The 14,947-nt window shown below is 42.5% G+C and overlaps 1 protein-coding gene across 2 annotated transcripts in view; it reads right to left on the reverse strand.

Moving 5' to 3' along the window:
• Window positions 1-7,262: 7,262 nt before the first annotated feature.
• RIOK2 (RIO kinase 2) overlaps window positions 7,263-14,947 on the reverse strand; it is a 61,282-nt gene continuing 53,597 nt past the window's right edge. For both annotated transcript variants that reach the window (XM_073543933.1, XM_073544001.1), the window contains exon 10: window positions 7,263-7,525. In XM_073543933.1, coding sequence (XP_073400034.1) covers window positions 7,364-7,525 — 162 coding nt within the window. In that variant the 3' untranslated portion in view covers window positions 7,263-7,363. The remainder of the gene's footprint in view (window positions 7,526-14,947) is intronic.

The following is a 14,947-nucleotide window of genomic DNA, read 5'->3' on the forward strand; positions in this document are numbered from 1 at the left end:
ATTTTGGCGCGCACGGCGCACCGTCAAAAGTGCGCAGCGCAGGTCAAAGCGCAACTAGCGCACGGCCTGCGCACGATCGGCGCACCCTATGCTAAAGATAGGGTGCGCCGATCGCAGGCGCCGCTGTCCGCTAGGAGGCGGCGCTACAAGGAAGGGGCGGGCACGCCAGGCAGAGAGCCGGCTCGGGGGCGGAGCTACCCCCGGCCGTGCGCGCGCTGAAAATGCGCTAATGTGAAACCAGCCTAAGTGAGTATAATCTAACTCATTTTTCTTATCTTTCAGGTCACATCGGGGGCTTATCTACAGCCTTACAGAATGCTGTAGATAAGCCCCTGATGGCAGTGGCCGCATTTCATAGGGCAAAAATGAGGTGACAGATTCCATTTAAAAAAGAAAAACTGAAATATCTCATGGTCATACGCATTCAGACCCTTTGCTCAGATGCTCATATTTAAGTCACATGCTGTCTATTTCCTTGTGATCCTCCTTGAGATGGTTCAACTCCTTTTCTGCAATCCAGCTGTGTTTAATTAAACTGATAGGACTTGATTTGTAAAGGCACACACCTGTCTATATAAGACCTCACAGTGCATGTCAGACCAAATGGGAATCATGAAGTCAAAGGAACTGGCCAAGGAGCTCAGAGACAGAATTGTGGCAAGGCACACATTTGGCCAAGGTTACAAAAGAATTTCTGCAGTACTCAAGGTTCCTAAGAGCACAGTGGCCTCCATAATCATTAAATGGAAGACGTGTGGGACCACCATAAGTCTTCCTAGGCCTGGCCTTCCAGCCAAATTGAGCAATCATGGGAGAAGAACCTTGGTGAGAGAGGTAAAAAATCCCAAGATTACTGTGGCTGAGCTCCACAGATGCAGAAGGGAGATGGGAGAAAGTTCCACAAAGTCAACTATCACTGAAGCCCTCCACCAGTCTGGTCTTTATGGCAGAGTGGCCCGACAGAAGCCTCTCCTCAGTGCAAGATATATGAAAGCCCGCATAGAGTTTTCTAAAAAACACATGAAGGACTCCCAGTCTATGAGAAATAAGATTTTCTGGTCTGATTAGAAGAAGACAGAATTATCACCAAAAGTTCTAAGAGGTATGTGTGGAGAAAACCAGGTACTGCTCATCACTTGCCCAATATAATCCCAACAGTGAAACATGGTGGTGGCAGCATCAGGCTATGGGGGTGTTTTTCAGCTGAATGGACAGGACGATTGGTTACAATTGAAGGAAACATGAATGCGGCCAAGTACAGAGATATCCTGAATGAAAACCTCTTCCAGAGTGCTCTGGACCTCAAGCCTTGGCCAAAAGTTCACCTTCCAACAAGACAATGACCCTAAGCACACAGCTAAAATAACAAAGGCGTGGCTTTAGAACAACTCTGTGACCATTCTTGACTGGCCCAGCCAGAGCCCTGACCTAAACCCAAATGAGCATCTCTGGAGAGACCTGAAAACGGCTGGCCACCAACCTTCACCATCCAACCTGATGGGACTGCAGAGGATCTGCAAGGAAGTCTGGCAGAGGATCCCCAAATCCAGATGTGAAAAACTTATTGCATCATTCCCAAGACGACTCATGGCTGCACTAGCTCAAAAGGGTGCTTCTAATAAATACTGAGCAAAGGGTCTGAATACTTATGACCATGTGATATTTCAATTTGTTTTTTTTTAATAAATTTGCAAAAATTTCTACATTTGTTTTTTTTTCAGTCAAGATGGGGTGCAGAGTGTACATTAATGAGAAAAAATATGACATTTTTTGAATTTACCAAATGGCTGCAATGAAACAAAGAGTGAAAAATTTAAAGGGGTCTGAATACTTTCCATACCCACTGTATACTTCAAATGTCAGGAAGGCAAAATGTTAAATTGGTGAGGGGTGACGTAGACAGAACAGCAGACTTTTTAGTCTACCCCAACCGATCATAGTCTGAATGGCACGCAGAGAAACCTGCTCCAGTCACAATGTACAGGCGCACTCCCCCTGCTCCAGTCACAATGTATGGGCACGCTCCCACTACTCGAGTCATAATGGACAGGAGCACTTCCCCTGCTCCAGTCGCAATGTATGGGAGCGCTCCCTCTGCTCCTGCTTGGGTCTGAATACTTTCCGTACCCACTGTATATATGTCAAGGTTGGCAAGTACTTCCGGACCAATGAAATAAATATATATATATATATATATATATATATATATATATATATATGTCATGGCCATCACCCTTGCACAGGAACTGAGCCGGATATTCAGCGGATATGATAGCCGACATCTGGCACTCACCACCAGGAGCAGTACTCGTAAAGCTCCCGGCTAGAGTTGAGCGACTTTGGTCGGATCGGGTATCATGAAGCAAAATTTGTTTCAGATGAAAGTGGTCCGACTAGGGCAAAAAAAAGTCAGGAGTTTCGTCCGAAACCCGACCACAATGCAAGTCAATGGGAAATAAAAGTCGGCATTGAGCGGATGACATTCATCCACTCAACACCGACTTTTAATCCCCATTGGCTTGCATTGGGGTCGGGTTTCGGACGAAACTCCCGACTTTTTTTTGCCCTAGTCAGACCAGTTTCATCTGAAACAAATTTTGCTTCATGAAACCCGATCCGACCAAAGTCGCTCAACTCTACTCCCGGCAGTTTAACTCACTAAATGCTGCAATCAGTATCTTTTGCAGTTTTTTTAAAAGGCAGGCAGAGTGAAGGGGATCCCTTTTTACCTCCAATCGGGGCTCCTGTGATTTCGTTGAGGGGCAGATTGTTGCCATGGTGACCCGATGTTGTCAAGTCGACATTTGGGTCACCAGAGCTAGCAAGCTTGCTACACCATGCTCAGAGCATGGTGTGTCAAGCTTGTGAGTGCAGCACGAGCAGTGCTATGATTTATAAACGATAAGATTGAAAAAAAAAAAAAGGAAAAGTCCCATAAAGGAACAAAGTAAAAGAAATTACAAAAATTAAAAAAAAAACAAAAACAAAAAAAAACTATATTGTAAACTAACGTTTAAAAGTTTGGGGTCACCCAAACAATTGTGTTTTCCATGAAAACTCATACTTTTATTAATCAAATGAGTTGCCAAATGAATTTAAAATCTACTCCAGACATTGACAAGGTTCCAACAAAAAGATTATTTGAAATAATAATTTTCTCCTTCAAACTTTGCTTTCGTCAAAGAATGCTCCCTTTGCAGCAGCAATTCCAGCATGCAGACCTTTGGCATTCTAGCAGCTAATTTGTTGAGGTAATCTGGAGAAATTTCACCCCATGCTTCCAGAAGCCCCTCCCACAAGTTGGTTTGACTTGATGGGCACTTTTTGCGTACCATACGCTCAAGCTCGCCTCTGAAGGGAGTAGTACACACCGTTGTAGGAAATCTTCAGTTTCTTGAAAATTTCTCGCATGGAATAGCCTTCATTTCTAAGAACAAGAATAGACTGAATTTTATATGAAAGTTCATTTTTTTCTGGCCATTTTGAGAGTTTATTGGAACTAACAAATGTAACGATTGTCAACTAGCTCAAAGGAAGGTGGCCTGCATCAGCGCCGCCCTTTAGCTCATTCCACTGTCCCATAAAAGGGTGCACGGACAGCCTAACCTTGTTCCCCTTTGAGAAAGCTAACGCGAAACGCGCGTCAGGGGTCTCCTGTCCGCACTTTAAGGTAAATATGCTGTAGCAATTATTTTGCATTCATACCTGGGTATATGCTGGGCCTATACTCGTATTGCTACCAGTACTCATACATGTTATACTACCCAGTATCCCTAATTTGGCTAATTTCTGCCTCTCTGTGTGCCTCATTGTATTTAGCGCTCCTATATACTATTATGTACTTATCATAAGGTTAAACTTGCGCATTCCTGTGGCTTTATTGTTTGCCCGGGAAATCTTGAGACTGTTATGTATGTAACACTGCTATTTACCCCACGTGCGGGTTTTTTGTGTGTTTGTTCCCCGTACTATTATGTCTATTAATGGATTTTTTGATATTTTTTACATCTCCAATAAAATTTGTAATTTTAGGTTTTTCTTCTTTTTCTTTGTTGGATGGTAGCTCAAAGGAAGGTCAAGTTTATAGCTTCTCTAATCAGCCAAACTGTTTTCAGCTGTGCTAACATACTTGCACAAGGGTTTTCAAGTGTATTCTAACCATCCATTAGCCTTCTTAAAGATAGCGAACACAAAGTACCATAAGAACACTGGAGTGATGGCTGTTGGAAATGGGTTTCTATACACCTATGAAGATATTGCATTACAAACCAGACGTTTGAAGATAGAATAGTTGTTTACCACATTAACAATGTACGCGTATAGAGTGTATTTCTGAATCATTTAGGGTATGTGCACACGTTGCGGATTGGTGTGCGGATTTTTCCGCGCGGAATCTGCAGGTCAAAATCCTCACGTTTTTTATGCAGATTTGCTGCGGATTTGGCCAGCGTTTTTACATCTGCGGATTTCTATAATGGAATGGGTGTAAAAAACACTGCGAAATCCGCACAAAGAATTGACATGCTGCGGAAAATAAACTGCTGTTTCCGCATGGATTTTTCTGCAGCATGTGCACAGCGGTTTTTATTTTCCATAGGATAACATAATGTACATCACTAGCAGATCTGCACCGGATCTGCAGGGGCAAATTCGCTGCCGATCCGCACACCTATTCGCAACGTGTGCACCTACCCTTAATGTTAGCGTGATTGGAAAAAAAAAAAACTGCTTTTCTTTCAAAAATAAGGAAATTTCTAAGCGACCCTAAACTTTTGAACGGTAGTGTACGTATAAATCTTTATGGAAAAAAAAAGTACACATATTTGGCATTGCCGCCTCCAGAATGACCCAACCTATAAAACTGTCCCACTACTTAACCCCTTCAATGAACATCGTAAAAAAAAAAACCGAGGCAAATAATGATGCATTATCAAACTGCCGTACAAAATGTGGAATAAAAATGATCACAAAGACAAATGTAAGTAAAAATGGTATAGCTGAAACAATCATCTTGTCCAGCAAAAAACAAGGCACCATACCATACACCTCCATCAGTGGAAAAAAAAACCTTTATAGCTCTTAGAATAAAGCGATGCAAAAATAACATCCACTGCTGCTTGTTTCTGGAAAACACCCATGGAGTCAAAATCGTCACTACACCTGTGGATAACTTCCCAAAGGGAATTGGGTCTCTTGAGGGGATATTCTGCTCTTCTACCACCTAGGGGCTCTGTATATGAAGTCCGAAAACTATTATAGAAAAATCTGCACTCCAGCAGGCAAATACTGATCTGCCCCTCCTGGGTCTCACTGTGTGGCTAAGCAGTACTGTACTGCCACATATGGGATATTTCCACATTCAACAGAAATTATGGAACTAATAATTTTAATGCAATTTTTACCCATTTCCCAATGTGAAAATGTAAACTCTGGGGCTAAAACAAAAACATTAATGGTAATTTTTTTTTTTTTTTTCAGTGCCCGATGGTATAACATTCTATGACACACCTGTGGTGTCAATATGATCTCTGTACCCCTAGATGAATTCAATGAGAGGTGAAGTTGGTAAAATGGGGTCACTTATTGGGGGGGGTTCTGCTACCTCAAAATCTGAACTCAATCATGGCGCTTCTTCTCTGAGCTTTGCACAGTGTAACAAAAGTAGTTTATGACCATACATCGGGTATCTGTGTACCCAGGAGAAATTGCACAACAAATGTTGGGGTCCATTTTCTCTTGCTATCCTTGTCAAAATGGAGAAATTTGGTGCTAAAAACATTTATGTGGGAATTTCTCTCTTCATTTTTAGAGATCAACACCTTAAAATTCTGTTAAGCACCTATGGATTCTAGGTACACACCACACATCTAGATAAATTCCTTGAGAGTTCATTTCTGGGGGGATTCCACTGTTTAGGCACTTCAGGGGCTCTCCAAATGCGACAGGACACCCGCAGACCATTCCATCAAAGTCCGCATTCCAAAACATCACTCCTTCATGCACCTGGGGGTTTAAGGTGCTCACTACACATCTAGTTAAGTTCTTCAAGCAGTCTGATTTCTAAAATAGGGTCACTTTGTGTGTGTGTGTGTGTGTGTGTGTGTTTGCTCTCTTTAGGCACATCAGAAGCTCTCCAAATGCAACATGGCATCCACTAATTTTTCCAGCAAATTTTGTATTCAAAAAGTCAAATGGCGCTCTTTCCCTTCTGAGCAATACCGTGAGCCCAAATAGTTTTCCCCCGCTTAGAGCGGCGCTTGCGCATTGAAAGAGGCCTCTGGCGCCTGTGCAGTATGCTTTGCCCAACTGTGGGCGAAGCATATAAGCGGTACTGCGCATGCGCCAGTATTTTCCAGCGCGGTCTATGCCCCGGAAATTTTCACATGCAGGACACACTTCCGGGGCATAGACCACGCTGGAAAATACCGGCGCATGCGCAGTACCGCTTATATGCTTTGCCCACAGTTGGGCAAAGCATACTGCGCAGGCACCAGAGGCCTCTTTCAATGCGCAAGCGCGGCAAACAACATTATCTGTGATATTCACAGATGAAGATTACGCTCAGCAAGCTGAGGAGGGGCGGAAAGAAGCCGACTAAGCCACGCCCATCGCACCTAACCGCAGCGATTTGCATACCTCTTCCCCAAGATAACAAAGGTATTTTTGCATCAAAGGTGCGAGTCGAGGGGAATAAAAAATCCTAAAAGAATCCTTATGGGATGCACAATTGGGTGATATCTTTACATGATATCACTAAAAAGGGGTGACAGATTCCCTTTAAATCTCTCTGTGAGTGTCTGACTGTGGGATTGAACAGGTTCAGTTGGGGGCAGAGTACTGTTCCACCAGCGGCTGTTAGACACTTGATTGCTGATTAGATCAGCCATCAAGTGCGGGGACAGATGTGGACTTGGCCTGCAAGCACACATGAAATGAAGGGACATGTACGTCAAAAGTCTTGAAGGAGTTAACCAGAGACCTACTGAGGTTGGTATACAACTCTTGTTTTCTTGCACAAGTGAAGAATAATGCCACAAAAAACATACACTAAAGGGATAAATCCCTGCCTAAACTGCGTATATTTTTCTTAAAAATATAACGACTCAGCTCTTTAGCAGCATTTTTTCATCCACATGTGTCTTTTACATCCATTAGTCACCAGTCTCTGGCCATTGCTATAGAGCAGTTGTTACATTTGGAACTGCATAAGCTATAAAATCTTAGTATGACTTTACATGAAAGTAATGCAGAAAAACAGGAAATCCAGAAGAAGTATAATCGTTAACTTTAAGTTGTAAAAACACATATCAATATTAGAAAGTGAAGCAACTGCAAAGATGTAAAAGCAAAAGGGTCGCAGACATTATCCCCAGAAGTTGGCGGCATCCGCACTGCACTTGATATTGAACATGTTCTCGCGGCGTTGCTTGGTGCACACGTTCGCTTCTCCCTTTTGCAGTCGTCGTCTGATGACAGCTTTTTGCTGCTTTGTCAGCTGCCTCTTCACCTTCTGCTTCACCAGTTCCTGTGGAGAGCAAAAACAACAAAATCACAAAAAGCAAAGAAGTCTGACACTCAGAGATAACGCATCAAATAGGGGAAAAAAAGCGTCCATTTAAAGAGTAAGCTAATAATGCTTTGTGCTTCTTAGTAAAGCAGAGGAGATAACGTTCCTTGAATGTATTGAATCCATTCCTATTAAAGAATGCTGCTTTGTTGCTAGGAAGAGAGATGTGTGTATAGCAGTAAACAGCGGAGATCTGGAGCATTGTCTCACCTCCTCCTACACTATATTTTTCTGAGAACATGGTGAGTTATGAATTCCCAAAGAGACTCGTGATATAATGCCTTCCCCATCCTGCAGACCAGATGCAGGAGCATCCTGGCAGCTATTGCTCAGCTGGAGGAATAAAACTGGCTGGCCACACACAGAGTTGATTTAGTTAAGATATGTTGGTTTTTTTCATCCATCTCTTAACTGATCAAGAAAAGCAAGAACGAAGAACCTTAGCGGAGAAAAACTAAGCTGGCAAATAAACTAAAAAGGGAAAACAGACAGAAATCTCCACACATACAGAAGAAAGGATGAGAGTTTGCAGCCAGCTGTCCATTACCACCACCTCTCCCCATCATCAGTCTCTTGCAGCTTCACTTTCCCAGCCACTGTTGGGTGCTGTTCACACAGTTGATGATTTTGAAGCTCATGATTCAGTGAGCTGTCAGTCAGACAGGAGGCAGCAGCGGGTGGGGAAAAGGGAGAGAGGCAGAAGAGCTGTAAGTAGCACCTACTCTACTGCACTAGCAACTCACTAGATTACAAGGAATCACACAATTATATATACACATACGTAAAAAAAATAAAGGGAACATTTAAACACCACAATGTAACTCCAAGTCAATCTCACTTCTGTGAAGTCAACCTGTCCAGTTATGAAGCAACACTGATTGTGAATCAATTTCTCCTGCTGTTGTGCAAATGCAAATCGGCAACAGAAATAAATAATAGGCAATTAGCAAGACAACCCCTATAAAAAGAGAATCTTTGCAGGGGGTGACCACAGACCATTTCTCTGTTCTCATCCTTTTTTGGCTGTTTTGGTCACTTTTGCATTTCGTCTTTGCTCTCACTCCTAGAGGTACTGTATCGTAGCATGAGGTGGTGTCTACTGTTCAACCCACAGAAGTTACTCAGGTAGTGCAGCTCATCCAGGATGGCACATTAATGTTAACGGTGGCAAGAAAGGTAGCTGTGACTGTCAGCACAGTGTCCATAGCTTGGAGCAGATACCAGGAGACAGGCAAGTACACCAGGATACGTGGAGAGGACCATAGGAGGGCAACAACTCAGCAGCAGGACCGCTACCTCCTCCTTTGAGCAAGGAGGAACAGGAGCAGCAGTATCAGAGCCCTGCAAAATGACCTCCAGCAGGATACTAACAACCATGTGTCTGCTTAAACTGTCAGAAACAGACTCCATGAGGGTGATATGAGGGCCCGACGTCCACAAGTGGGTGTTATCCTTACAGCCCAACATGCAGGGCGATTGGCAGATTCGACATTGACGCCCTGTGCTCCTAACAGATGAGAGCAAGTTCAGACTGAGCACGTGACAGACGTAAGAATCTGGAGACATCATGGAGAACGTTCTGCTGCCTGCAACATCCTCCAGCATGACTGGTTTGGCAGTGGTAATGGTGTGGGGAAGCATTTCTTTGGAGGGCCACACAGCCCTCCATGTGTTAGCCAGAGGTACCCTGACTGCCATTACGTACCGGGATGAGATCCTCAGACTTATTGTGAGAACATATGAAGGTGCACTGGGCCTTGGGTTCCTTCTGGTGCATGACAATACTGGTCCTCATGTGGCTGAAGTGTGCCAGCAGTTCCTGCATGATGAAGGCATTGATGCTATCGACTGGCCTGCTTGTTCCCCAGACCTGAATCCAACCGAGCACATCTGGGACATAATGTCTTTTTCCATCCACCAATGCCACGTTGCATCACAGACTGTCCAGGAGTTGTGTGATGCTTTAATCCAGTTCTGGAAGGAGATCACTCAGGAGAATATCCACCTCCTCATCAGGCACGAGGAGGCCACCCACACACTACTGAGCATCATTTTGTCTTGAAGCATTTCCACTGAAGTTGGATCAACCTGTAATTTGATTTTCTACTTTGATTTTAAGTATTCCAAATCCATTTCACCATGGGATATTAATTTTGATTTACATTGATCATTTTTATGTTTTACTGTTCTCAACACATTCCACTATGTAATGAATAAAGATTTCCAACTGGAATATTTCAACCTGTGACATCTGGGATGTGGTATTTAAGTGTTCCCTTTACTTTTTTTGAGAGATATCTATATATCTCTATATAGCTAGAGATAGAAATATGACTAACACATAGATATATATATATATATATCTATCTCAATCACAAATACATACACACTGCATTGAAGGGATAATTCTGTAAAAGTTTAGACCACTAGGAATAACTCAGGTGGGCCAAGAAAACTATTTTATGGCCAAATGTTAATTAGTTAAGGAAGCACATTTTGGCGCATAATTTAATTCTTTTTTAAATTGTGCAAACCTAGGCAACATTCACACATCGGTGTCATGTGGCCTATGATGACCAGACCAGCTGTGAGAGTCTCCAAACCCAAACTCAACAACCTCACAGGGGGTATATGAAGCTGTTGAGTTCAAATCAGCAGACCTGCAACCGATCCAAGCATCACGGTCAGTTCACAGACAAATGACACATGGATGTGTAAATTTAGCGCAAGGCTGAATTTATATAGGTTGTCTACTACTCAGACAGCCCCTTCTTAATTCTTGAGTTTCCCCTCTTGTAAAATAATAACACTTATAACTTGCCATTAGTCCTTTCGCCACTCTAGTGGTGTAAGCACTGTCTCTATGTGGGATTATGTGACATTATTGTCACGATTCCTGCGCATAATCAGACAGTGCTTCACTCTCCCTGCCTACAGACGTAGAACATACATGCAGAGGAAATGAGAGCAGCATCTTTCACTTTCTCTGGATGTATACGATTTGTCAGAAGGAGAGAAGAGGGAGGAGTCTGCTGACTGGGCCACAGAGATCGCGTGACATAACGTCACGCAATACCCAGTGACGACACTGCTGGAATGGCGTCAGCACTGGGTAAAGTGTTATCTTTCTGGTGCAAACATACACACGTGGTCAAAGGTACCCCTAGTTTAATGACAGAAAAACCCACAATGGTGACAGAAATAACTTTAATCTCACAAAAGTAATAAAACAAAAATCTATGAAAATGATCAAATGAAAGCCAGACATTGCTTTTCAACCATGCTTCCAGAGAATTAAAAAAAAAATAAAACTCATGAAATAGACCTGGACAGAAATGATGGTACCCTTAACTTAATATTTTGTTGCACAACCTTTTGAGGCAATCACTGCAATCAATCGATTCCTGTAACTGTCAATGAGACTTCTGCACCTCTTTTGGCCCACTCATCAATAGCAAACTGCTCCAGTTGTCTCATGTTTGAAGGTTGCCTTTTCCAAACGGCATGTTTCAGCTCTTTCCAAAGATGCTCAGTAGGATTTAGGTCAGGGCTCAATGAAGGCCAATTCAGAATAGTCCAATGTTTTCCTCTTAGCCATTCTTAAGTGTTTTAGCTGTGTGCTTTGGGTCATTATCCTGTTACAAGACCCATGACATGCGACAGAGACCAAGCTTTCTGACACTGAGCAGCACATTTCTCTAGAATCCCTTGATATCTTGATATTCTTGAGATTTCATAGTACCCTGCACAGATTCTAGACACCCTGTGCCAGATGCAGCAAAGCAGCCCCAGAACATAAAGCCTCCTCCATGTTTCACAGTAGGAACAGTGTTCTTTTCTTGATATGCTTCATTTTTCTGTCTGTGAAGATAGAGCTGATGTGCCTTGCCAAAAAGTTCAATTTTTGTCTCATCTGTCCATAGGACATTCTCCCAGAAGCTTTGTGGCTTGTCAACATGTAGTTTGTCAAATTCCAGTCTGGCTTTTTTTGAGTTTTTTTTCTTCCCCAACAATGGTGTCCCCCTTGGTCGTCTCCCATGAAGTCCACTTTAGCTCATACAACAACGGATGGTGTGATTTGACACTGATGTTCCTTAAGCTTGAAGTTCACCTTTAAATCTGTTTAGAAGTTTTTCTGGGCTCTTGTTACCATTCGTATTATCCGTCTCTTTTATTTGTCATCAATTTTCCTCCTGCGGCCACGTCCAGGGAGGTTGGCTACAGTCCCATAGAGCTTAAATTTCTGAATAATATGTGCAACTGTAGCCACAGGAACATCAAGCTGCTTGGAGATGGTCTTATATCTTTCACCTTTAACATCATTGTCTATAGAAAATAGAAAAATAATGGCACTCCAAAAAGTGAATAAAATAAGAAAAATTTTTATTAAGGCAACTAAGCCATGATTAAAACATCAAAAAACGGATGCGTTTCCGCTGCAAGAACGCACCCTTAGTCATAGGATGAACACATGAAGAGGATAGACACAATAATTAAAACAGAACAACCAATCAAAACATGTTTTCTTTCTAAGCTCCTGAGACCACTCTTTCCTTCGCTTCCTCTGGTCCATGTTGAGAGCAATACACACCATGTCACCAAACAGCACAGTGAGTATCTGTAGCCCTCTATACAGGCCCACTCCAAGATTGTAGACACCTGTGATGCTAATTAGTGGACACACCTTGATTTAACATGTCCCTTTTGTCACATTATTTTCAGGGGTACCATCATTTCTGTCCAGGCCTATTTCATGAGTTTTATTTAAAAAAAAAATTCTGTGGAAGTATGGTTGAAAAGAAATGTCCGACTTTCATTTGTTCATTTTCAAAGATTTTTGATTATCACTTTTGTCAGATTCAAGTTATTTCTGTGACCTTTGTGGGCTTTTCTGTGATTAAACGAGGGGTACCAACAATTTTGACCACGTGTGTAGGTGTATTGAGAAGGAGTTGTCAGTCATGTAAAAGCCTGCTTACCCACTTCTCTACTTTGCAAAAAGACTGGTAGTATGATCATTTTATGCGTAGATTGTCGTGTTATTAGAAGCACATACAATGGCTTGCGAAAGTATTCACCCCCACTGGCACTTCTTGTGTTTTGCTACCTCACAATCTGGAATTTCTCTTTTTTGGGGGGCGTTTTCATCAGGTCATGTAAAGAACATAAAATTCATTTGCGCTTACATGAAAAGCAACGACGATTACGCGGCGGGTGGGCTGTCATCGGCCGTGACAGAACCCACTGTGTCAGATTATCCATCGTTGCTCTTCAGACTTTGCTCCTGACAGCACGTTTACGTGCACTTCTCGCTGGAAGACAGCTTTGTTCTCAGGATTTACGGCATCAGCAGTAACTACATGTGATCGGAGACTCAGATATCTGTCTGCGGACTGGGACTTTTCAGCGCTATCATCATCGTTGTAAAAAGGATCAAGTTACCTACATTTCTTACTCTTTCCAACTGCTACTATTCATGATCTCAGGTAGGACTCTATGCTTTCATTTATTAATGTGTATTTTGATGTGAATATCTAGCTCCTAAAACTACCAGCCCTGTCACCAAATAAGACAGATATCTTTCAGCTGCTCAGGATTCCTCGGACTGTTAGGTTTATTTTTCCTTTCTTATACTATTTATTTTTTATTTTTAAAATTAGGACCATAAACACTATTTTTTAATGAAAAATTACTTTTAGCAGTCACTAATCATTTTAATTCATCCAAATTTTACTATCAATTTATATGAATAAGAGGCACATGTACTGAGTATACCCTTGGCTTTTCATGTAAGCGCAAATGAATTTTATTTACTTTTGATTGTTACCCTGGGACTTTTTTAGTGGTACTGTCTACATTTTGCTGCCACTGGAGCCGGTATCAGAGTTGCATGCGCCTAATATTATTATTTTTATTTTTCATGTAAAGAACATGTCTAAAGTTGAACATATAACTTTTTTTTTTATTGTGACGCAAACAACAAATAGGACAAAATAACTGAAAACTTCAGTGTGCATAACCATTTACCCCTTAAAATCAGTATTCTGCAGGGTTTCCTTTTGTGGCAATTACAGTGGCAAGTCACTATGGATAAATCTCTGACTTATCCACATCCTACCACTGGGATTTTTCCTCATTCTCTCACCTTGGACCATTTTCCCTGTGCCTGCTGCCCAAAAACATCCCCACAGTGGGATGCTGCCACCACGTCTCACTGTGGGGATGGTGTTGTTGGGGTGATGAGCTCTGTTGGTTTGGCATCATATATAGCATTTACCTTGGTGGCCAAAAAGTTAAAGTTTGGTCTCCTCTGACCAAAGTACCTTCCCTCCATACATTTGAGGAGTCTTACATGTCTTTCGGCAAATTCAAATGAGCATTACAATTCTTGTGTGCAAGTGAAGTCTTTGTTCTATGGAGTGTACAGTTTATTGTGGACATATGGACAAATACTCCACTCTTTGCTTAGAAACTCTGCAGCCGTTTCAGAGTTACCTTTGGTCTCTATGCTGCCTCTCCGATTAATGCCACCTTGACCGGGCTGAGAGTTTTGGTGGGCAGCCCACTCTTGGCAGGTTTGTTGTGGTTCTATTTGCTAATCATGGATTTCATGGTGCTCAGGGGGATCATCAGAGGTTGGGATTTTTTTTTTTTTAACAACTCAACCCCGCCTTGTACTTTTCAACAACTTTGTCCCTGACTTGTTTGGAGATCTCCTTGTTCTTCATGGTGTTGTTTGATTAGTGGTGCTGCAGCCTCTGTGGCCTTTCAGAAAAGTTGTGTGCATACTGACTGACCATGTGACACTAAAGGGGGTTTTACACTAAGCGATATCGCTAGCAATATCGCTAAAACGTCACTGGTTTTGTGACGTTATAGCGATATTGCTAGCGATATCGCTATGTGTGATACTTACCAGCGACCGGCTCCCCCGCTGTCCATCGCTGATCGCGCGAGAATGTCCGGCTCCATTTCTCGTTGGGCGCTTCCTGCTGAGACTTCCTGCTGTGACGTCCAGCGACGCGTGGAGGCGGGCGGGAGGACGCAGGATCGCTGTGTGTGAATGGTAAGTATCGTGCGCTGCGTCGCTGCTGAATCGCTGTGAGGTCTTTCTGTATGAAAGCTCACTAGCGATCATTTAGCGATGCACCAGCGATCCTGACCGGGTGGGATCGCTGGTCGGATCGCTGGTGCATCGCTAAATGTAAAAGGGCCTTTAGATTGCACACGGGTGGACTTCCCTTCACTAAGCTTGAGACTTATGAAGGCAACTGCTTGCATCAGAATTTTTTATGGGTTTCGTAGCAAAAAAAAAAAAAAAAAAAGGGGTGAACACATATGCACATGCCAATTTTTAGCTATTTGATACCATAAATTGAA

Source organism: Dendrobates tinctorius, unplaced genomic scaffold, assembly GCF_039654945.1.
Source record: "Dendrobates tinctorius isolate UK_male_01 unplaced genomic scaffold, ASM3965494v1 ptg000003l, whole genome shotgun sequence".
NCBI lineage: Eukaryota > Metazoa > Chordata > Amphibia > Anura > Dendrobatidae > Dendrobates > Dendrobates tinctorius.